Source organism: Ursus arctos, unplaced genomic scaffold (genome assembly GCF_023065955.2).
Source record: "Ursus arctos isolate Adak ecotype North America unplaced genomic scaffold, UrsArc2.0 scaffold_6, whole genome shotgun sequence".
Lineage (NCBI taxonomy): Eukaryota > Metazoa > Chordata > Mammalia > Carnivora > Ursidae > Ursus > Ursus arctos.
This window is the reverse complement of record NW_026623078.1, coordinates 47,426,498-47,450,787: the sequence shown is the minus strand read 5'-3', so window position 1 is coordinate 47,450,787 and position 24,290 is coordinate 47,426,498. Positions and strand designations below refer to the sequence as shown.

General features: G+C 38.2%; 1 protein-coding gene across 1 annotated transcript; it reads left to right on the top strand.

The window, feature by feature from the left end:
- Positions 1–23,555, top strand: CFAP418 (cilia and flagella associated protein 418). Its single transcript, XM_026495693.4, has 6 exons — positions 1–381; positions 5,210–5,297; positions 8,494–8,558; positions 9,105–9,170; positions 17,808–17,903; positions 21,405–23,555. The coding sequence occupies exons 1-6, from the start codon at positions 227–229 to the stop codon at positions 21,556–21,558; spliced, it is 624 nt and encodes a 207-aa protein (XP_026351478.1). The 5' UTR covers positions 1–226; the 3' UTR covers positions 21,559–23,555.
- Positions 23,556–24,290: the final 735 nt, after the last annotated feature.

Sequence of the window (24,290 nt, the reverse complement as noted above, 5' to 3'; positions counted from 1 at the left end):
AGTTCCGGCCTCTGACCCCGAGAGTAGCCCAGCGCCACCAGAACTCGCGGGCCCCCGGGTCCCTTTGCTCGAGCGCCTTAGACCCAAAACCTCGCGGACGCCTGGGCCGCCTTGGGACGGCAAGCGCATGCGCGGGCGCGGGCGCGCACGGCGGGTCCTCGCGTTGCCCCTGGAAACCACCCGGCGCTACCGCGACGGGAGCTGGGGAAAGACGTAACGATTCAAGATGGCGAAGGACCTGGACGAGCTCTTGGATGAGGTCGAGTCCAAATTTTGCAGACCAGACCCACCGAGACTGGGCTTGGTCGAGCGGCCCAGAGGCTGCGGCAGCGGCATCCTCAGCAACGACCGGAACGGAGCCGAGGCGAAAGAGAATCTCAGGTTAACAGGCGGGAGGGGTGAGCTGTCCTAGTAAAGCCTGCTGCACGCCCTGAAACCGTCCTCTGCCCACGATCTCCAGCTCCTGTACCTAGTCGGGCCCAGATCCTCAGTTCCCCACCCCCGGGGCAGCGCACACCTCAACTCCCTGTCCAGGAGGATTTGGGCATCTCTTGCCAAGGCCCAATTCGGCAACCGGGGCAAGCCCCAGTGAGCCAGCCCCACCCGTGAGAGCCCTCACCCAGTCTCTTTCACCCAGGTGGAGCCCCGGGGGACCTAATGGAGGTGGGGAGAGAGAGGTGCAGCTTAGGGGCCCTCCCCAGAGCCCCGAGAGGGCCTGTCTGACCAGCTCTATATGCCTGAGTTGTTCTCACCCCACGCCCTCCCGTGAGATGTTCGTTCCCACAGAGAACCTCAGCCTATCGCCTCTGACCCAGTTCCCCAGGCAGAATAATCCTTGGGCCGGTTGTTGGAGAAAACGATTCCGTTCTATTCTGTGTCATCATTAGCTGATTTTTTTTTTAACTCAGAGAATTGAATGAGATTACATTTATGATAAATGGTTAATTATTGTGAACACTGTCTGTATTAATCCAACCACCTACCTTCTCCCCTGGTCCCCAGGTAAGGTCTCAGGGAATCTCAGGCATCCAAAATGAAATTTGAGGCGATTTCTTAAATATTCTGGTTTTTGATCAAAAAAACTACCTTTCAAAGTAATCTCTTTGATTCCGTATAATCATAAAATAATAGGACTTCCTTTTCCTCTCATTTTATCCTCAATCCCAAAAGGTCAAAATTGTTGCATCAGAATGAATATTGTCCTTCAAAGTGATGACTTGGGAGCCTCTGCAATAACTCTGTTGGAAATGTTTGTGAAATTACACAAAGGCAGCTTTGGAACAACCCAAGAAAGTCATTCTTGTCAATTTATGCCTGCATCTGTGGTTTGGTTTTGTTTGGTCTTGGTGTTCGTGGGCATGATTTCCCAGAAGTATTTACCCAAAAACATTGGTACCCAGTTTATCAAACATAACCTCTAATGGCACTTGTTTATAAAAACTTAACCCTTAAAAGATAAAAACGTTGAGAAGATTCTAAAGTTCAGAAACAGAAGTTCTAAAAATTAGTTCAGTACTGGGCAGCGTTCTAAAACTCAAATGTAGAGCCAACTAAAATGACTACTTTGAAGGGGCTAAGGCTTACTTGACTGAATGTTTATTGCAAAGATCATTCTCGTTAATTTGTATGTTATTGTCTTGTATGCTGGAGGTCCTTCTGTACTCATTCCCGGTACATCCACCATTCCCATCCCACAGCAGTGTTACAAAATTTCTTTTGTTCTTTTTATTCATTCCTTTGGGGGTTGGAGAGAATTTATCAAAGAGCCTTCCAAAGCTTGTTCATCTTAGGAGCACTAGCATGCGGAGGAATAGGATGATTTGGAGCAGGCTGGTCAAAATGGAAAGGGCTGCTAAGGTGGATCATTTTCAAGAACAGGTCCTTTTATGCCTCTCTTCATAACCTGTTACTGCACTACTAAAATCCATCCGTAATGTTGCTGGCATCCCATCCCACCTTACTACACCAGATTTTTCAGTAATACATTTGTTAAAGCGGTAGCAAGCCGGTACTGTGGTTATTCATGTCTTAAAACTTTTCATTTGGTAAAGTATTTGTAAAAGTAATTTATGTAAAAAAGAGCAGTACAGGCCCTAGACCTAATACCCAAATACAATCCTTACCTGTTATATAATGTCACATATAAAAATGTTATCCTGGCCAAAATTGATTTTTAAAAATTAGAAACCGATTTATGTTATGAATTTATTGACAGGAGACTATCTGCCAAGTGTACAGTGATACAGCTGTTATCTCTTTCCCTTATAAGAGTTAAAAAACTGAAGTTGTCTATTAAAATGATAGATCTGCAAACAATAAAATAAATGACCATACAACATCTGGATACCAGGAACAACTACTAATGTAAGAGGTCAAAACATATACAAGTTGTTTAAGTTTCAAAATGATAAAGAAAAGTACATGATTAGTTAAAAAAAAAAAAAAAACAACTGTGAGTTGAACTGCAATAGGACTAAAGTGGTTCAGGATGATACAGATGGGAATATTTACAGATAATATCATAACCTCCAAATAGTAGTTATATTAATAGCCAACATTTATTGAGTCCTATCCATATGCCTAAGTGCTTTGTATGTGTTATTTCATTTATTCTCCCCAATCCTATGACGTGAATAATACTATTATCCCCCTGACCAAACTAAGACTTAGTAAAAGAGTTACTTGCCCAAGGTCATATTTCCAAGTCTACCAGGATATTGTAGATCTAGATTTAAGCTTTTACATATGCCTTTCACATTTAATTGTAGGCTTCAACAATTAAATAATAAAAGACCTTTTATTGACAAAAACTGTATCTTTAATCAAGATTACAGTATAAGAAGCAAAGTTGGGGGGGAACCAATAAATGTTTATTAACCTTTGATTAAGATTATTGTATTATAAGGACACCTGGCTGGCTCAGTTGGAAAAGCATGCAACTCTTGATCTCGAGGTTGTGAGTTTGAGCCCCACGTTGGGTGTAGAGATTACTAAAAAAATAAATAAATAAACTTTTTTAAAAAAAGATTATTATAGCATCAAAAGACTAAAAGTATTTTTTTTTTAGATTTTATTTATTAATTTGACAGAGACAGCCAGCCAGCGAGAGAGGGAACATAAGCAGGGGGAGTGGGAGAGGAAGAAGCAGGTTCCTATCGGAGGAACCTGATGTGGGACTCGATCCCAGAACGCTGGGATCACACCCTGAGCCGAAGGCAGACGCTTAACGACTGCACCACCCAGGCGCCCCAAAAGACTAAAAGTATTATACGGTCTTTTAAAATTTGTATGAATTCTCATTGAAATGATGGTATTCTTTTTTTTTCATTTCTACAATAAAGCGTAGGAGTTGTATGCATCATGAAATTGTAAAGCAGACCAGAATCTTATGTAAGTGTGGATCCCTGATAGTATTCATTGGTTTGATAAAGTTTGAGTGTATCTGATTCTTAAAACTGTGAAACTGCATGAGGGACAAGAACCCAAAGAGTATGTTATGAAAACTAGAGGAGAGAATTTCAAGAGGACAACTTAGCAACCTGCTGTCATAAAAGAAATTGAAGGAATTGGTCCCTAAGAGTGTCAGGTATTTCTGAAAGATTAAGGAGGATTGGAATTAAAAAGGGCCATCGAATTTAGGGATGTGGGCAGTATTGACCTTTGAGAGAAGATTTTCACTATAGTTGAGGGATATAGAGGCCAGAGATAGAATATTACATCCAGAAGAAGTTGTATATAGTTGTCTAGATCTCCTTTTTACAGATAAAATATCTGAGGTTCAGAGAGGTTAAATAGTTTAAAGTAGGTCAGTAGTTCTCAACCAGTGAGGATTTTACCACTCAAGGGACGTTTGGCAATGTCTTGGCATTTTTAATTGTCACAACCAGGGAACGGTATGTATGCCTGCTACTGGCAACTAGTGGGTAGAAGTTAGGGATACTGGAAAACACTGTGCAATGCACAACAGCCCTACTTCTCACCACACATACACACTGAAGAGTGATGTGGCCCCAAATGTCAGTAGTTCCATGGTTGGGAAACCCTCATCCAGATCACCATCCATTATACTTGTAAGGAAGTAGATAGACTCCAGTAGTAAGAGGGTGGCAGCTCAGGAGAGTTTTTGGAGTGTTTCTTTGAAGAGTAGATCTTGTACATACTTGTAAGTCAAGAGAACAATCCAGTGTCAGGTAGAAGACTTTAAAGATAAAAGTTAGAGAGGGAGCAACTGAAGAGGCAAAGCCTGGAGGTAGATGGAATCAGACGTTCCGTATTAAGCAGCACCGTCTGGTTTTTCTTACATTGGGTTAATTACTCCAAGCAGTAACAAAGGAGTATAATCCTGAAGTTAAGAATTTTCAGGGTAAATACATTTCTAAAATTAGAGTCTGACTAAAAAACTTGTCTTATAAAATAAATATTTTAATGGTCTAATGAAGTTATAAACTTGATGTGAACCATCTATAATGTATAAACTCTTTTTTAAAAGAGTTCATCTTGTTTAGTGTTAGGTGTCCGGACTGCCCTAGATTCAATCCCAAGCCTCTCCTCCCACTAGTTGTATGACCTTGGGCGAGTTTCTGAATCTCTCAGTCCCTCCTTCTTCATCTATATTGTAAGTATTCAGTAAATGTTAGCTGTTAAATAGAGGTTTTGTGCAATAACAGTTTGTATCAATAATTCTGTGATGGCTTTCCCTGGGCAAAGTAGAAAGGTAATTGAGATACTCCGTCAAGTGAATATTGCTCTTTTTTTTTTTTATATTGATCATTTGATTATATAACCTTCAGCTCCTGTAGTAAAAAGATACGGTTATTTGACTTACAGTGGAACTCTTAGGGAAAAAATTAGAAAGACTCATTAAAATTATCTTTGTTTATAATTCTCAGGTTCTACTTATAATTGTACATATTTTGTGTTCTTTAAATAAGTCCATAATTTAGAAAAGCACATGCCCAGCTTTCTCTTGAATATAACATATAGCTTTAAATGTCTTATTTTAAGTGTGAAATAATAACGTATGTATGTGAATTTGTACCTGATAAACTACATCTTTGTCTCAACAATCTTCAACTATGTCCATAGAGGGAAAAAATTAATTAACATCACATTTATCCTTCTGTTATCAACTCTAATAATAGACTATTTAAGCAAAATTCTTCTGATACTGACTTTATCTGTACTTAAGCTTCAGCTATTTTGTTTTCAGATCAGCAGAAACATTTGAGAGAGAAGATGATCTTGACAGTCTTATTAATGAAATATTTGAAGAACCCAACTTTGACAAAAAACCCTTTGTAAGTTAAGTATTATAAATGTGCAGTAATTCTTTCGTTATTTCAAAACATGTTTAGAATAGTCTGAAAATTTATAGAATGTACAAGTATCTAGTCCTTTGAATTCTGAAAAATACAGTTGTTTTAAGGGAATTATTCCATTTAGAGTTGTAGAAGAAATAAAATATTAAGAACTCTCATGTGTTTTGCTGTTCATTTAGAGCAGAAGTCAGCTCACAAATGAAGTTGGTTACTTTATTTATATTTCTAAGAACACTTTTCTAAAAGACCAAAAACAGCTTTTATTATAGGAATGTGCTTGATATCTCAGATGCAGTGCCATTGCTGTTATCCTATGAACCTATTAGTAAATTGTTAGTATTTTAATGTGTAAGTGCTTTTGTATCTATCAACTTTATAAAAAGCTCATAAAACAGTATATCAGCCAGCTATATATCTACCACCCGTAGTGAATATATCTTAATGTTTTGTCATATTTGCTTCTCTGGATTTTTCTTTTAAATAAAAATTATAGGTATAGTTTAAGAACTCTCCAGATCCTATTCTTCTGCTTTCCTTCCTGCTGTCCTTTCCATCCATACTTTTCTATTTTAATTATACTTGTTTAATCAAACCATTTTAACTGACGTCCATTATGTAACTCTGCCAGTTTATTTATACACTTCCCTGGTAATAGACCTATAGATTGTGCCCAGTTGTTGCTTTTAAAAACAGTGTTTCATCAGATATTTTCACATGTCTTCTTTTACCTACATATAGGAGTTTCTCTAGGATGTGCAAACCTAGGGAAGGAATTACTAGGTCATTAGGTGTGCTTATCTTCAACATTTCTACCCATTGCCAAAATATTTTCCAGAGTGACTGTATCATTTCTGTTCTTCTCACCAGCAATAGATGAAAATCTGTGTACTTTAATTTTTACCAGTGTGGTAGGTGTAAAATGTATTTGTGAGATTTAAGAGGAGACCAAATGGAGGTTTAAATTGCAGAGACCGGGGCGCCTGGGTGGCACAGCGGTTACGCGTCTGCCTTCGGCTCAGGGCGTGATCCCAGGGTTTTGGGTTCGAGCCCCACATCAGGCTCCTCCGCTATGAGCCTGCTTCTTCCTCTCCCACTCCCCCTGCTTGTGTTCCCTCTCTCGCTAGCTGTCTCTCTCTGTGTCAAATAAATAAGTAAAATCTTTTTAAAAATAAATAAATAAATAAATAAATTGCAGAGACCACAAAGAAAAAAAATATCTAAGAATAAATATAATACCTTGGGGCGGGGGCGCCTGGGTGGCACAGGGGTTAAGCGTCTGCCTTCGGCTCAGGGCGTGATCCCGGCGTTATGGGATCGAGCCCCACATCAGGCTCCTCCGCTGTGAGCCTGCTTCTTCCTCTCCCACTCCCCCTGCTTGTGTTCCGTCTCTCGCTGGCTGTCTCTCTCTCTCTCTGTCAAATAAATAAATAAAATCTTAAAAAAAAAGAAAAGAATAAATATAATGCCAAAGAGGTTTTTTTTGAAGGGGGAAGATTACAGTGAGATAGACTAAAAATCACTAGGCAGTGGTGGTGGTAAGGATATGGATATGAGCCATTTTTATTTTTGTCAGCCTCTCTAAAAATCAAATGACTAATATAGAGCTTAAGATCTTTATTTCTCTATATTTAACATTTTCAGTTCATAAGCAGATGGTAAATTAATAAGATGATGGCCTAGTTGATTAACACATTAACATAGTAATAATGGTTTTGAATACTCTGCAAACAAGAATGCATCATAAATGCCAAATAGCAATGCTAATTTAATTAATAGTAGAGAAGATTACATGATGATCTTATTCATGGATCATCTGAACAGTTCGTTATTAAGTACTACAGGGTGTGTATATGTGAGGCAGTATCTCTAGTTCAAGACATTTCAGGAGAAGGAAATATTTCTCTGCTTTGGCTTTAAGATACACGAATTTGAAATAAGAATAACTCCTACAGTCATGAAGAGGTAAACTCCTATGTGCTTCTTCTGTATACTCTCTTTTCTTAGTTATTATATCCAGTTCTCCAGACTGCAAGGGAAAAAAACAACCTAAATAAACTTCTGGAGGAGAGCAGGTCTGTTTCAAACATGGATTGGGTGAGGAAAAGAGGGGTCTGTGAAGAGGTGTGTCTGCCCACCTTGTTGAGACCAGGTCGTGCTCCTGCGAGTACTGCTTCCTCCCCCATCGCTCACCTATTCTGCTGAGTTTCTGAACTGCTCTCAGACCCACACAAGAAAGCCCAAGAATGACAACAAATGCCACAGTATGCCAGCTTCAAGTCATAAGTGTGAGCCTGGATGGTACATGAAACATTTTTCTCAAAATAAAAAACGACTCACGCACATTATTATTTTTTCAGACATGCACCAGAAATTTTTCCAGTTCTGTTTAACATCAAATAAGAAAATTAAGAGCAACAGTAAAATGAAATATTTTTGCCTCCATTAAATTTCCTCACCTACAAGGTAAAATGAAGGCATGTCTCTGCATAGTTTAAATTGCCTTTTCTCCAACTTACTTCCTTTCCTTGGCGGTGGTCCTAGTATGTGGTTGGTTTATGTTGTTTGGTACCATATACCAGTTAACACTTAATAAATGCTTACTAATAATGATGATGTTATGTAACCATATAGGAACTACTGTATGGTTGTGACTAGGTAGTTGTACAATTTCCTTGAATGTCTATTGGTCGATACCATTTCATTTGATCAAAATTAATATTCCTGAAGTTACCCAGGAGTTTGGTTAGTTTATTTTTAGTTCAGGTGAGTACCATTCACAGCCTTTAAAAATGATTCTGAGGTTTTTTTCCTCCTCAATTGAATTTTTCTAGGATGAAGTTTTAAATAGCAGATCCTTCATATTAAATCACTGAACTTGGTATTAACTGAAGAGTTATAAAGTGACTCTAAATCTTAGCATGCTAATAATGGCAGTATATCAATTTCCTAGACTAAAAGTTAGCCGAGTAATTTACAAATTCCTCAGGGAGGTCTACTTCCCTTTTGCCTTTAAAAGGTTTTGATCATTGTTTTTATTTCAGAAACTTTAAAATGATACAAAATTTTTATTTAAGTCATTTTAAAAATATTCTTGTTATAAAATAAAGAATATTAGTTTTTATGTTAGAATTCTCAAGGTTACCCTTGGCCTTTTATTGTTTTATTTTTTTAACAGAAATTAAAATCTAAATCTTCAGGTAACACATCTGTCAGAGCTTCCATTCAAGGCCTTGGTAAAAGGTAAGTTGAGATGGCTTTAGTGAATTACACACACTAGTGAGCAAACACTGTGAGCAAATTCTAGTAGATTTTGTTACCATTTAAACAACAGTAACGTTGAACAACAAAGCACTGGTTGGCTTTCAGGAGAAAGACCAATAGTAATATCTTCCGTGTTCTTAAGGTCTGTGACCCCTTGGTGTAAAAGAACTTGAATGGGAGATTATTGCTATTGTAAATAATTTTCTGCCACATGAAAAAAAAATAAGTGTGAACAGTTTCTCAGAATTAATGTTCTGTTATGTTCTTCAATGTTTACTTTATCCCTTATATTATTTGGCAAACACGTTTTTCTGTGACTCATTTTAACTCCTTGAGTGTTCCTGAATGTACAGGTTATGTCCAATAATGCAGTGAGCCTAGAATAAATGCCTCTTCTTTGAAATAATTGGCCTGCTCAGGAAAATATACAATTTGATTACAAGAATATAGGCTCAATGAGGCCAGATTAACTTCTCATATTTTTTTTGTTGTAATTTTTGTCTTTCATCTATTGAACATGTCTAGCTGCAGCCCAGTGTACCTTGGTGGAAGCACTGCTCCATGTGGAATTGGAACAAATACTTCACAGAGGTAGGATGTCAGAAATAGATTTTCTTGGGGTGCCTGGGGGGCTCAGTCAGTTAAGCGTCTGGCTCTTGATTTCAGCTCAGGTCATGATCTCAGGGTTGTGAGATCCCAGCTCCATGTCCGGCTCCACTCTCAGCAGGGAGTCTGCTTGCCATTCTCTCTCTCTCCCTCTGCCCTTCCTCCTGCTTGTGCGTGTGCACGTACACACTCTGTCTCGCTCTCAAATAAATAAATCTTTTTTTAAAAAAGAAAATAAATAGATTTTCTTTCTTCCTTATTAGGCTTTTCCCAGTTGATACCCTCTTGTTAAAATGTTCTTGCTATCTTGGCATCCATCTATGTCAAAATCTAAGGTGTATTTTATTAGCCAGTCTGAGAACACGGTACTGAAATGTTTGTTATTCTGGGCAATAGCTTTTGAAAGCTGTGATATTGGGTATGTGTTGTTCATTTTGTTGATGTCCATTTCTAAGCCCCACTTGAAGTGCCTGGGTCACTCCAGTGCCAGCCTGCTTTCCACAGGACATCAAGAGAGTGAGCTTCTGCCTTGCCATTTTTGCCTCCTGGGCAGTAGAAGCCAGCGGATAAGACAGATGAAGCAATGTGGCCATGCAGCCACATGATGTGTTACCCACTGTCTTGGCCAAACTGTCAGCATGAGAAAGCTGGGTCTTCAGGACCCAAAAAGTTCTCAAGCATAGTCACTTGATTTTACATATTTAAAATGCAGAAATCCTCCTTTCTTCATCTCTTCCCCATCCCTTACAGCCACTATCTCACCCATTACTCCTTTCAGGGCAGTCGTGTGGTCATGATACCACCTACCCCATACTGCTACCATATTCCATTATCATTCTCATAATGTAGAGAAACACACAGGTTTTAAGCATATCTTTCTGTTGTCCTGATAGTGTTGAGTCTATTTTTGCAGAGGCCTATTTGCCTAGATTATTACATTTTGTCTAGTTATTTCTAACACACTTTTTTATTTTCTGTTAATTTTTTAAGAAAGAGAAGAATGAGATACATGATTGCATGTTGACCACATTTTAGGAGGAATAATGGTTACATTGAATAATAGAAGTGGGATCTGAAAAGACATTGTTGGAGGGTTGTGGTGGTGCTGGCGTAGATCCTAGGAAGCCTAGAAAGAAAGGCTGTGGGACCAAAGGAAAGTTGAGAGTCCGGGGAAGCCTATATCGGGAATACCAGGTGGCAGACAGGCTAACAGAAGCCCACTGGGGTGCTGCCTGCTGTAAGGGCTGGAAATAACAATTGATAGCACTTGAATCATTGTGTGTTGAGGGCTACCTATACAAAGAATTAGAGACACAAGCAGGCCCTTAAAGAAGAGTATAGTCGGGTTGCTCTCAGTCCTGACTTACCTGTGTGGGGTCACTGGGACTTGTCTCACGTTTCCAGACCACACCCCCTCCAATCCCAGGTTCTTTCCAATTACTTGGCAACTGCACCAGATTCCTTGCTACCATCCACTTCCTTCTCTTTCTTCACCCACACCTAACATGAAGGATAATATCCCTAACTTATTCTTCTGAGCACATCTCCCCTGTGCAGAGAGAAAATGAGAGTTGCCATTTGTCTCACATTAACTCTAGGGTTATTTGCTTTACGAAATTGTGTTCTTTCTCTTCTTGGTCCCTTCACCTCCAGTGAGAGTCCAGGTCAGATAGTCCACTTCCACTAGAACATTTGTTATCCTCTACTCTCAACTTACATCTTTCTGCTTCTGGTATTTTTACATTTATTCCCTGTCTGGAGTGACCCTCCTTTCTAATGTGTGTCCTCACTGTCTTATCTGCTTATCTACAAACTTATTTTGTCATTCTATTTGAGCTTCTTTTTTCTTTTCTTTTTATAATATTCACTGAATGCCTGGCATGTCCTAGGCCCTGTGCTAAATACTAGATACCAAAAATAAATAAATAAATAAAACCGTAGCCAGGAGAGGAACTGGTAAAGAAGCAAATGATGACACCCTAGAGCATGAAGAGGAGGAGCTCTGATGGCAGAATGCCTGAGTTCAAATCTTTCATTGTGCCACTTATGAGATGTGAAGCCTTGAGAGAAGGGATGTATCTTCTAAAACTTTGGTTTCCTCACCCAACACACTCCATGGAGATACTGTGAGGATTAAATGGAATAATATGTTACAGTATACCTGTGGTGCAAAGACAGCCAAGATAGTTTGAGTAATAGTTCGCAGTTAGTCCTGTGTCTTTATCATCTGTCAGTGCTGCCCTCTCATTGTATTCTATTTCAGCGCCAGGAATCCTATATTCCTCTACTACGTTTCCATTTTATCTCAGGTAATATGTGTCAGTGTTTACCTACACGGGTCTTCTGATTTTTAAAATGGTCTCGGGGTGCCTGGATGACTCAGTCAGTTAAGCGGCCGATTCTTGATTCAGCTCAGGTCATGATCTCATGGTCGTGAGATCAAGCCCTGCATTGGGCTCCATGCTGGGCAAGGAGCCTGCCTAAGATCTCTCCGTCTCCCTCTGCCCCCCACCCCCCCACGCCCGCACATGTGCTCACTGTTAGTCTCTCTCTCAAAAAATAAAAATAACAAATAAATAAAAATAGTCTCCAAGATTATCCATTCTGGTTTACTTTCAAAGAGTAAATACTTCATGAGGATCATCTTTTCTATGGTATTTTTTTACATGTACTTTGATTTGGTTCTGGCACAGAAGAGTCTTGCTCCAGATGGAAGCAAGTAGACAAAAGAATGGCCTATTTTTATAGCTAAAGGATCCTATCACACAGCATTGATCCATGAGCATGACAGTATTCATCAGACTCCTTCCTACTTTCTCCACAGCTACCAGATGAAAAAACACATACTGTTTGCATATATATGCGTAGGTAAATGTGTATATTCACAGGTCTTTTCCTCCTCACCATTACAAAGATACCCTTATGGACGAACCTCTTCGTAACACAGAACTGCACCCACAGAAAGATAAGCCTATACTTGTTCATGTGCACGTACAACATTCTGTGTGTGAAGTACTTTATACTGTCCAGAGCACTTTTTTATATATGCTTATTGGTTCAGCTCCACAGAAAAAAAAACCAAATAGAGCATGTCCTAGATGCAAATAGAGCAAGACTTCTTCACCCCATTTTATAAATGAGGAAATTGAGACACTGGTGTTAAATTCATTGAACACATTAATTAACCACCTGCTTGCTAGGTCCTACATCATACAACACGTAATGTGAAGGGAAAGTGCAGGGTGCGATAAGCATTGATAATTAGCACCCCAGTTAATATGAAGGGTTAGAGAATGCTTTCCCAAGCAAATAACATTTAATCAGACTACAGTATGAAAAGTGAGCTAGCAGACTGAGAGGAGACCATTAGAGCCAGAGGGCACACAGTGTTAGATGATCCCTGAGCTGGAGTAGCAGAGGGCAGCCGGATGAGCTGCAGCATAGTGAGTGGGGGGGAAAATGGCTCTTGATGGGGCTGGAGAGGTAGTCAAGGGACATTTGGTTTGGGGTCCTGTAGTCCTCTGGAGGATTTTAGGAAAAGTGTATCATATGCAGTGGAAGCCTTTAGTTTAGTTGTTTGGGAGGGTTTTTTTGGTTTTTGTTTTTGGCAGATGGGGTGACAATCCTATTTGTGTTTCTAAAGAAAGTCATTTTGGCTGCTGAATGGAAAATGGTTTAGAAGTCGAAGGCGCAAGACAAGAGAGGACACAGAGAGAACAGTTAGCAGGTAGTAGTTAACAGTGCTCCAGGAAGGAGACGGGGATGGTAGCTGTGACCTGAGTAGTGACAGTAGCTATAGGGAAAGGGTGTCCTGTTTGTGCCATTTAGAATCTAGAATTGACAGAACTCAGCGTTTAAATGTCTATGGGATGTAAAAGAGAATGTTCTCAAGAATGACTTCCAAGTAATGTGCCTTGCCAAAATCACGTAAGTTGTTACAAACCAAGGACTCAAATATGTAACTTGTTCCTGGTCCATTATCCTTTGTAGTATACCAGTTTATAGAAGGCCATGTAATGTATGCAAGAGGGAAGAAACTTAGCTGTTTTTGCTATTGTGGCTACTGTTATTTTCCAAGTGTCCAAACAGCAAGGCTTCCTAGACCTGTGTAGATCTGACAGGATTTAACTAAGAACCAGTCTGGGCAGAAGACTATCTTGGGCTGTATTTTGGGCATTCCCATCATGAACACCTTAAAAATAGTAAAGATTGTACGTACTAGATGGACAAAAGGACAAAGCTGTTGGTGACACCTTTATATTCGTATCCATATTTTAGAAGGAAAATCCTGACAATTTTTTTTATAATAATTTTTATTTTGTTATGTTAGTCACCATACAGTATATACTTAGTTTTTGATGCAATGTTCCATGATTCATTATTTGTGTATAACACCCAGTGCACCATGCAATATGTGCCCTCCTTAATACCCATCACCGGCCTATCCCAATCCCCCACCCCCCCTCCCCTCTGAAGCCCTCAGTTTGTCTTTCATTAGAATCATGCCCTTTTTTTTAGATATCCTCCTATATGTATATAGTTAGGGAAGAAAAATACATTTAAGCCCTGAAAATAAGTACTGATTTACATGCCCAGGGCATAAAGGAAATTGAGTCTATTCTGCCTATTTTCCATGTGTTTTATTTGTTTGATTTCTAGATAAAGTTCTGGTTTGGAAGTACTGCTGAATGATTTTAGAGTGTAAAGATTTGAGTCTTTTACCGACTTTGTGGAAAGGAGAAAGAGTAGTAGCAGGAAGCATGGTGGCATTAATAAGGTATAGATAAAATCAAGGCATTATTTTCAAGCCAAATGGAATTTTACTTTCCTATTTTTTAAACTACTTGTAAGACTGGATTATTCCATAGACTGCTACTAATTATGATCTAATAGAGTGAATCGTAGCAGCAGAATGATTTCTTAGCTGCAAGTTAGTTTTATTTTTCTCACAGGGCAGTGTTTGTAGGAAAATGTGGTAGTGTGAATAGATTTGAATAAACTACTAAATTTTAAATTAAATTAAAAAGCTGTATTTAACATTATGGTTGAGATTTTACACATACAAAACGTCAGGAAATTCTAAATTATAGTTCCCACAACAGCAATAATTTAGCCAAATTGCACATATGTATTAAGGCATTAAAGTTAACACTCTGTGCAATCATGTAATAAACTACATATGCATAAGAAAGCAAGTTATGGCAGCTTTGGGAACCATCATTTTGCATTTCCTGACTTGTACATTCAAAATCCAAGTTCAAACGTGTACAAATGTAATTGTGTTGAATTTCCATATGTACAAATACAACTCTATAAATTGCTAACAGTTTGAAAGAAAATATGGAATTGTTTATGAAACTTACATAGATTTTGAGTGTTTAGTTGTTTTTATGATTAATAATTTTTAAAATAAAACATTTATTTTCAAAGAAATTTTCAGGCCAAAAAGTATTTGCAATTTTGAAGTTAATCATATCTGAATTTTAGAGGGAAATAAGTGAAAAAAAAATCTAATGATGGGGTTTTTAAATTATTTTTTATTGCAGAAGTATTGAATGCTTATTTAAAAAATAAAACAATTTAAAAATGTATAAAGAAAAAGATAATAATCTTGTCTCTCCTCCATCCCCACTACCCCTGAGGCAGCCGGTGTTAGCTCTATAGTGTATAACTTTCCATGTTTTTCTCCATGTTTTTACAAAACTTACACCTATACAGGAAATTTTTTTGGTGTTTTTAACGAAAATAGGCTCATGCTATATATGTTAACTGTGTACCTTGGTTTGGATATCCCTCTAGGTCAGTAGATAAATCTAATTCTCTTTATTGGCTACTAATATTCCATATATATTGCATATTATTTGGTCTTTTCCCTTTTTAATAGGTATCCAAGTGGTATCCTTGTTTTTGCCACTTCAGCAATTCTGCAATGCAGTTAAAATTTTTGAGATAAGTGGCTTATTGGCTGATGTTTTTATTTATATGTAATAGGTTCCCAAAAATGGGGTTGCTAGAGGGGTGCCTGGGTGGCACAGCGGTTAAGCGTCTGCCTTCGGCTCAGGGCGTGATCCCAGCGTGATGGGATCGAGCCCCACATCAGGCTCCTCTGCTAGGAGCCTGCTTCTTCCTCTCCCACTCCCCCTGCTTGTGTTCCCTCTCTCGCTGGCTGTCTCTGTCACTGTCGAATAAATAAATTAAAAAAAAAAAAATGGGGTTGCTAGAGCAACAGCTAGGGATAATTTTAATTTTAAAGTAGTGCTGAGGTTTTCCCAAAAGGTTATAGAAATTCACATACCCACCAGGAATGTCTGCGGGTGCTAATTTTTGCTAACTTAATTGGTTAAAACATTTATTTCGTGGTTGCTTTACATTTTAATTACATTATATTTTAACTAACAAACACTGTACCAGGCACTGTTACAAGCACTTTACCAACGTTAACTTATTAGGTCCACATAACAATTCTATGAGGTATGTAAGTATTAGTATTTACCCCTATTTTACAGATGGGGAAACTGAGTCACAGAGAAGTTATTTGACTGTAGTTACACAGCTAGTAAATAGTGGAATACATCTGAACCTAGGCCCTCTGTCTCCACAGTCTGTGCTCTTAACTACTATTCTGTAATACCTGTATTAGAGAGGTCGAGTATATTTTTAAGTTTTTTTGTCATTTGTAAGCACTTTTTGTATAGTGTAAGTATTTAACCGTGTGTTGAAAACATTTTCTTCCACTCTGTCACTGACTGGTGTTTTCACTTCGTTTTTGGTATCTTAAAATCTCTCCTTGGGGTGCCTGGGTGGCTCAGTCAGTTAAGCATCTAACTCCGTTTCAGCTCAGGTCATGATTTCATGGGTCCTGAAATTGAGCCGCACATCAGGCTCCACGCTCAGTGGGGAGTCCGCTTGCAGGTTTTCTGCCCCTACCCCTGTGTGTCCACATGCAGAGGCACACACACTCTCTAAAAGAAATAAATCTTAAAAAAAAAAAAAAGCTCTTCTTCTATTTAATTTTTAGATAATCAAATGTATATATTGATTGTAGTTTTTAAATACTTCAAACAATGGAAGAAGTTTCTTCTTTTTAAAATAAATCATAATTACTATATAAATCAAATTGTTTGCAACAACAGGTCATAAGCAGTTCCATATATTGTTATTTTACTCCTAAACTTACTATGTTGCATATGAGTTTTGAGAATTGCATGGCATTTCATTTCCTCACATGTAAGGACCTGTTAAATGCTAAGTGTCATTCCAGCACTTCTACCCCTTCCTGTATCATCAGGGTTTTGCTTTTCACTGCATCTTTGCCATCAACATAAATATAGGCTTTTTTCCCCCTCCCTGCTTAAATATACCCTTCTCTAACCCCGTTCTTAACCACCTCTCACTCCATTTAAAGAACCTGCTCCAATGGATGTACCTTCTCAGTGAGGCCTGTGCAGACTACTCTACTCACAATTGCAATCCACTCCTTCCTGATACTCCCAGTTTTATTTACTCTACTTATTTCGAAAATTGGAAACACTTTTCACATTTTTTAAGATTTTATTTATTTGAGAGAAAGAGTGAGCACAAGCAGGGGGAGCAGCAGAGGGAGAGGGAGAAGCAGGCTCCCTGCTGAGCAAGGAGACCGATGTGGGACTCCATCCCAGGACCCTGGGATCATGACCTGAGCCGAAGGCAGCCACTTAACCGACTGAGCCACCCAGGCGCCCCACTTTTCACCTTCTAACAAACTATATAATTTAGTTATTACAAGTATAATTTCTTCTCTCATTAGAATATAAGCTCCATGAGGACAGAAACTCTCCAGCACATAGTATGCTTTCAGGAAATGTCTTTTAACTGGACGAATGCATTAATGCCAAGTACTGGCGAAGCAGAAGCAAATCAGATATTGTCCCAGTATTTAAGTAGCTTATGGGGAAACAGATTCATTTCCATATAATGTGGCAAATTCTGTGATAGAGGCACTCCTGAAATTTTCAATAGGAAGGGAAGCAACTTAAAGAAGTTATCTTAAGTGAAGATATCCCTCAGACCCAGTTTGAAAACCATTGAACTAAAAGATCTGCACATCCCTTTTGTTTTATATCTGTACGATATGCATGTATGTGTATGCATATACACATACATATATATCAGTGCATAAGATTTAGTGAAATAGGTAGCTTTATACAGAAATTTAAACTGAAAGTTTGTACAGAAATTTAACCTGAGGGGCGCCTGGGTGGCGCAGTCGTTAAGCGTCTGCCTTCAGCTCAGGGCGTGATCCTGGCGGTCTGGGATCGAGCCCCACATCAGGCTCCTCCACTGGGAGCCTGCTTCTTCCTCTCCCACTCCCCCTGCTTGTGTTCCCTCTCTCGCTGACTGTCTCTGTCAAATAAATAAATAAAATCTTAAAAAAAAAAAAAAAAAGAAATTTAACCTGAAAATTTTTACCTAAAGATATGTAATCTGTCTTTCATACAAAACTGTTTAATCACATTAATCTTGACTTTTCTGTTGTTTACTCAGTAATCTATAATATGTGGAGTATCCTATGAATAAATCACCAGATTTCCATATTTAAATATATCAGTAATCTTTAATGTACTGTTGTTTTTCTCTGAACAGAGCATGTGATCATCTGCGTTGTATAGCATGTGATTTCTGGGTTGTGAGCTACGATGACCATATGTGGGACAAATCATGCGATTATCTGTTTTTCAGGTATGTTTCCAAAGAACTTCATTCTGAAAAAACACACTAAGCAATAACTTTATATTTCTTATTTTGCTATAACGTCTCTTGGTGGACTTGGCAAGATCACGTGGCCCTTACCTCTTGCATATTTCTGTCATCTCCTCCTCTCCATCAGTCTGCTGTCAGCCTATGTGAGGCTATGTTACTTCCACACAGAAGTATAGTAATAGCCTTCTCACTGATTTCTCTGCTTGCAGTAACTTCTGCACCCTTTCCTTGCTGAGAATTAACGCATAACTCTGAGTGTGTCATGCTATTGCCCCCAAAACTCTTCTGCTTGTGGAATCATGTCCAAGTTCCTTAGTACAGCGTTCAAGACCCTTCACCATCCAGCCCCCATCTGTCTGTCACCCAGCGTGTCCTTCCACAGTTCACTTTTCACTTCACAAGATTACAGCTGCATCAGAGTACTCAGTACTGCCATCCCCTGTGACAGTGCAAAACTCTTCCCTTCCCAGTGCAGCCTTCCCACCATCCCACCATTTATTTACCTAAACCTGACCTGTCCCTCAGGGTACAATTCATTGCACATCCTTCATGATTCCCTCACCACTCTGTCAAGTTGGAAGTAAATTCATCCTTTCCTATGTGTCCATAGCACTTTGTATCTATTCTAGCACTCACTGGAATAGAAGATTGAAAATCTTAGGTTGGTATAGGTCTGCCTCCCTCCTTGGGGTCAGGATAGTGTCTTACTCGTGTTTTTGCAGTTTATACATTCTTGTACACTTACTCCATACCTAATGTCTTTAAGATGTTGTAAGTTATAAAAATGTATCTGAATCATACATCCCATGGGGCAGCTGGGTGGTTCAGTTGGTAAAGCATCTGACCCATGGTTGCAGCTCTGGTTTTGATCTCAGGGTCATGAGTTCAGGCCCCACGTTGGGCTCTGTGCTGGGCATGGAGCCTGCTTGAACAAACAAACAAATAAATAAGGCTGTGAATTATACATCACATTTTCAAATAAAAATTAAGACCTAATAATTAATGAAGTGCATGTGTCATGCATTTTTATCCCCCACCCCAACCCTGGGCCTAAACAAGAATTATATTTTCTGATACAAGTAATCAGAATATATTGCATCTCTCTCTCACAGATAAAGAAAAAGGTGAGAGTCTTTCTTCCACACCTCTTCTGGCAGCCATTCTCCGGTAAATCCATAGGAGTCTCCTCTACTTGGATTGTTTTTAAACTCTCACATCCAACCACTTTGAAAATCTTACGAAAACTTTGAATGCTCTCTACACATACACAAAAATTCAAATACACAATTTCATGGAAAAATTACAATTTGAGAGGTTTCACATTTCCCAACCCAAATGAAGCCTAGTGCAGTCCCAGAATCCCAGATCAGGTTAGCCCACTTTTAATCCCAGGGTTGGAAAAGTTAACTTTTAATTTCAGGTCTGTTTTGCCATTTCTGACTTTTCTCAGTCCTCTGCTCTGGTTGATATAATCAGTGGTCAGTAATCCCCCTATGTCACCAATATGAACCACCAATTTTTAGAAAACTGGTATAGAATGATAGGAGCATGTAATGTCCATGCTATGGTGAGCTCTCTGTGACTGGGTAGAAGGAGGTAAAATAGTGATGTATTCGGGGAAAGGCTAGGAAATGGAAGATTTTCACATCTGATGGCATGGCTGTGTGAAGGAGGATGTGAGCTGCTTAAAGTAAAGGAGCGGGGAGAAGAAACACTTGAGGTGGGTGGGGACTAATAGGCGAAGGAAAGCACAGCTAGGTGGTCACCGAAGAAGGCAAGTTAAAAGGCTTGCAGGGTGCCATCGATGGCCTGGCAGAACATGGGGAGCCATTTATTTTTAGTGGTATCAGTCTGCACATTGGCTTGTTTTATTGTCCTTATCTTATACATGAGGGAAATGTGTATCCTAGCTTTGACAAGTTCTAGAATTTTCAAAAAGAAGTATAAGCTATACTTGATCATCCTGCCATAGTAGCTAAATAAAATGCTCTTATTTTCCTGCTAAGTCATTTTCTTTATGGGAAATTATTTTTCTAAGCTTTTAAGATATGTGCTTTCTAAAAACAATTCGAAATGCATTCATTAGTTTCCTGGCTATTCATGATTCCTACTCATAAAATCTCTAATTAAGGATTCAGTCAAGTATCAAATGTTAAATTTGTCATGATACATTGCAGATTGAATAAAGAACATTTCGTTTTCATTTTGTGGGGTTTTTTCCTTCCTGATAAAACTTAGATGATCCGGGGCGCCTGGGTGGCACAGCGGTTAAGCGTCTGCCTTCGGCTCAGGGCGTGATCCCGGCATTATGGGATCGAGGCCCGCATCAGGCTCTTCCTCTGTGAGCCTGCTTCTTCCTCTCCCACTCCCCCTGCTTGTGTTCCCTCTCTCGCTGGCTGTCTCTATCTCTGTAGAATAAATAAATAAAAAATCTTAAAAAAAAAAAAAAAAAAACTTAGACGATCCATCTTTTCCCCTAGTTCACTGAAATCAAACAGGTGGCCTGGAAAATCTCCTAGGTTTTGTTAACATTCAAACCTAGACTATGCCTGGATTTTGTACGATACAGTATTGAGTGTGGTGCCCGTTGGCCACCAGAGGGCACTTTGTAGCCTGCCTTCTGTTGCAGTGACAGCACGTTGTGTCTCTTTTTTTAATATTCATACTGTATTTCATCATTTTACTTTGTATTTTTTCATCATTTCATTTTGAATTTTTCCTTTTTTCCTGTCACAGAATAAAAAAAATTCAGTACATGGATTATCATGAAAATCATATTGATCTTCAGTTCATTAAACTTAAATTAACTTCTCTAGTCTTTTTTTATAGTAGCATCAGGTCAGATGGTTATCATTTTTTATGAAGGTCCTGCCCATTGATTTAATTATTTTAACATTATTGACATTTAATGCGGGATAGACATTTATTCTGTTGCTAATAGTATATCTTGCTGGTAAGTATATCATTGAAACAAATGAAAGATACAGTATTAGTTCAACAAATAGAAATAACAGGCACTTTTTCTCTATTTAATGAGAACTCCTATAGTTAACCCATCAGAAGCCTATTTATGCCTCTTACATGCCCTCCATTGGCCATATTGCGGGATTCTAGAGTATGGTATAGGTGAGTATCTGAGGTAGGAGACGGACCACCATCCTTCCCACTCTCTTCTCGTATCATGTCATCTCTGATGGGACAAATCAATAATTCTTCGTTCAGCCTTTTAGTTCATTGTGTTCTATTATGACAGCTTTAATAAACAGGCGTAGAGGATTGCCATTCAGAAGTACTGGATACCAAGGAAATACCACCAGAAAGAACACAGAAGCCTATCTTCTGTTGTTTGGGTGAGAGGACCAAGGTTGTTTAGTGTTCAGATGTTGTAAAGATAGGAAAATAAAGCAACGAGAACGTTTTTTTAAGTCATTCAGCTCTGAGCAAAGCCACTGGGCTAAAATTTTCATTTTTTATTAATAGGAACAACATGCCAGAATTCCACAAATTAAGAACAAAGTTGATAAAGAAGAAAGGAACACGGGCATATGCCTGCCAGTGTAGCTGGAGAACTGTTGAAGATCTGACTGACCTTCAGACTGATCACCAGCTTCGTTGGGTTTGTGGTAAACATTAAGAATGCAGACGTTTCGTATTCAGACAAATGCATACAATGAAAGCAGTCTCCAGTAATCATCAACATATTTAGATAAAGGTACGAAACAGTATCGTGCCCTTTGAAGAAAGACAGGAAATTTCATTTAATGACTACACAGTATAGATTTTCAAAGACCTAATGAACTTGAGAAGATAATGTGCTTTAACATTTTGGAATTATTTCTTTCTGATATATGGGCATTTCACTTAGTAAGTAAGGTAGCAAGTTATCCAAATTCTTTGCTAGCCTATCTCCTATTAAATGGAAGTTTAATTTTGGAGTTTCATACAAATATATAGCCATTCATTAGCAACTGCAATGTTAGTCACTGCTAATACACTTAGCTAAATATTCCTCATTTATAACATTTAAAGGGGATAAAGCCAGCCAGTGCAGAGAGGTCACTGGGGGGTGTATACATCATCTCCTCCCATCAGATCTATTGCTGCCAAAGATCAGAATTTGGACATGGCAGAAACCATGTGATCAGTGGCTAACTGAAGGATTTTGGGGAGCATAGATTTATTGTAAATGAAAACACTGCTTATATTGACCTTACCTCGATAACTCCAAGTGATATTATACACAATAATGATAAGTATATACTCTAGTTTTAGCTTATTTCTTCTCCTTTTGTTCATTTAGATATCAAAAGTTAGTTTGCTATTTTATTTTAGTAAATATTCATTTATATATAAAAATTATTTTGATGTACCTGTAGTCACAAGGGAAAATCCTAATGTGGAAAGATCATAATTGGATTTTTTCCAAGTACTTCTCTAGCCTTCAGTGCCTAAAATACCATCAAGTGAACAGCAAGTAAGATATTTTCTCAGGCAGCCTGTTGATTTTCTGGTGGGATCAGGTTGACATATTGTTTGTTAGATGAATGCATGAGAAAAGAAATAAAGCATAGTGGAACCAACAGGTAATCTGTTGTGCTCCTCCTTGACATCTCTGAGACTTGAGGAACCCTGCAATAGTACATTCAGGAAATCAGTTACCTCAAAATTACCGGTTCCCAGCACCATGGAGAAATTCTGGGGGCTTTCCAATCCGCCATAAGCTCTTTATTGCATGTGTCTAAGACATATTTCAAAAATACGACACAAGGCATGCTGAAAGGGAGTAATTGAAGCAAAGTTGTGATTGCTTAGTCTCATGCTGAATCCATTCCAGTCACCCTACTCTAGTAAGAAGAGAGATCAGCCATTAAAATCCTTTTCCTAGCCGTGACACGTTTGCCTACCTGTAAAATTGACTCTACCACGTCTAGCATTGCAGCAAAACCCATAGTGAACTCACAGTGGCAGATGCTTACATTTTTGTATTGACAATGTTTACAGATTTCATCTTTGAATAAAAATTTTTTATTCCCTAAAATTTTATCTCTGTGTAATTGTATGAGAAACAAGGGGATTTGATTGAGAAACCATTACAATGATGATGTTTTCTTTTTATTCAAATGAGCAAATTTAGTAAATCATTAATATGAAAATATTTTTTCTCTTTCGTTATTTCATTACTATCCTATATCTTGGATACATTGCTTATGTTTGGCATTCCGTAACATAATTCCCCAATGTCAGAAATGTACATATGAGTTCACATTTTTCTTGACAACTTACTTTATAAGCTTTTTAATATTGTACAATTTTTAATCTAAAATGTGGAAAGAATATTATGTTTGTATACAAATGGATAAATTATTACCAGTTGAAATTTAAGCCAAAATGCAACTATTTTAGTAACAATACAGAAGAAAATCATAGTTGCTGATGAACTGTAATTTTAAAATGCAGAGTCTATAAAACTTTCAAGATGTTTTGCCTATTTATTTTTAATATTTATAATAATTTTCTACTTTAGCAATTATCTGTTTTTTGTCAAGCTAGGTAGCTACTTTCTTTGAACTGTATTATACTCTCTGACCCTTATCCTGCCTAGAAATGAATAAATAATAAATAGCTTCATTCTATATTTAGTTACATTTTTATTTTTATAGTAAAATATTCATATGGGGATTAGTTTGAAATAATTTTGGTAATTTCTTTTTTTGTTTGTTTGTTTGTTTCAAAAATATATAGCTTTATTAAGTATGTGAAATCTCTAAAGACAATTGATCGTGTGTTTTTTTGTTTTTTTTTTTTAATGATTTTTTATTATATTATGTTAGTCACCATACAGTACATCCCCAGTTTCCGATGTAAGGCTCGATGATTCATTAGTTGTGTATAACACCCAGTGCACCATGCAATACGTGCCCTCCTTACTACCCATCACCGGTCTATCCCATTCCCCCACCCCCCTTCCCTCTGAAGTCCTCAGTTTGTTTCTCATAGTCCATAGTCTCTCATGTTTCATTCCCCCTTCTGATTACCCCCCCTTTCTTTATCCCTTTCTTCCCTTACCAATCATCCTAGTTCTTATGTTCCATAGATGAGAGAAATTATATGATAATTGTCTTTCTCTGCTTGACTTATTTCACTTAGCATTATCTCCTCCAGTGCTGTCCATGTTGTAGCAAATGTTGAGAACTCGTTCTTTCTGATAGCTGAGTAATATTCCATTGTATATATGGACCACAACTTCTTAATCCAGTCATCTGTTGAAGGGCATCTCGGCTCCTTCCACGATTTAGCTATTGTGGACATTGCTGCTATGAACATTGGGGTGCATATGGCCCTTCTCTTCACTACGTCTATATCTTT

Coding starts and splice junctions, on each gene's coding strand:
- CFAP418 (XM_026495693.4), top strand. CDS start 227: ATGGCGAAGGACCTGGACGAGCTCTTGGATGAGGTCGAGTCCAAATTT. Junction 8,559..9,104: donor ATTCAAGGCCTTGGTAAAAG/GTAAGTTGAGAT, acceptor GAACATGTCTAG/CTGCAGCCCAGTGTACCTTG. Junction 9,171..17,807: donor GGAACAAATACTTCACAGAG/GTAGGATGTCAG, acceptor TTCTCTGAACAG/AGCATGTGATCATCTGCGTT.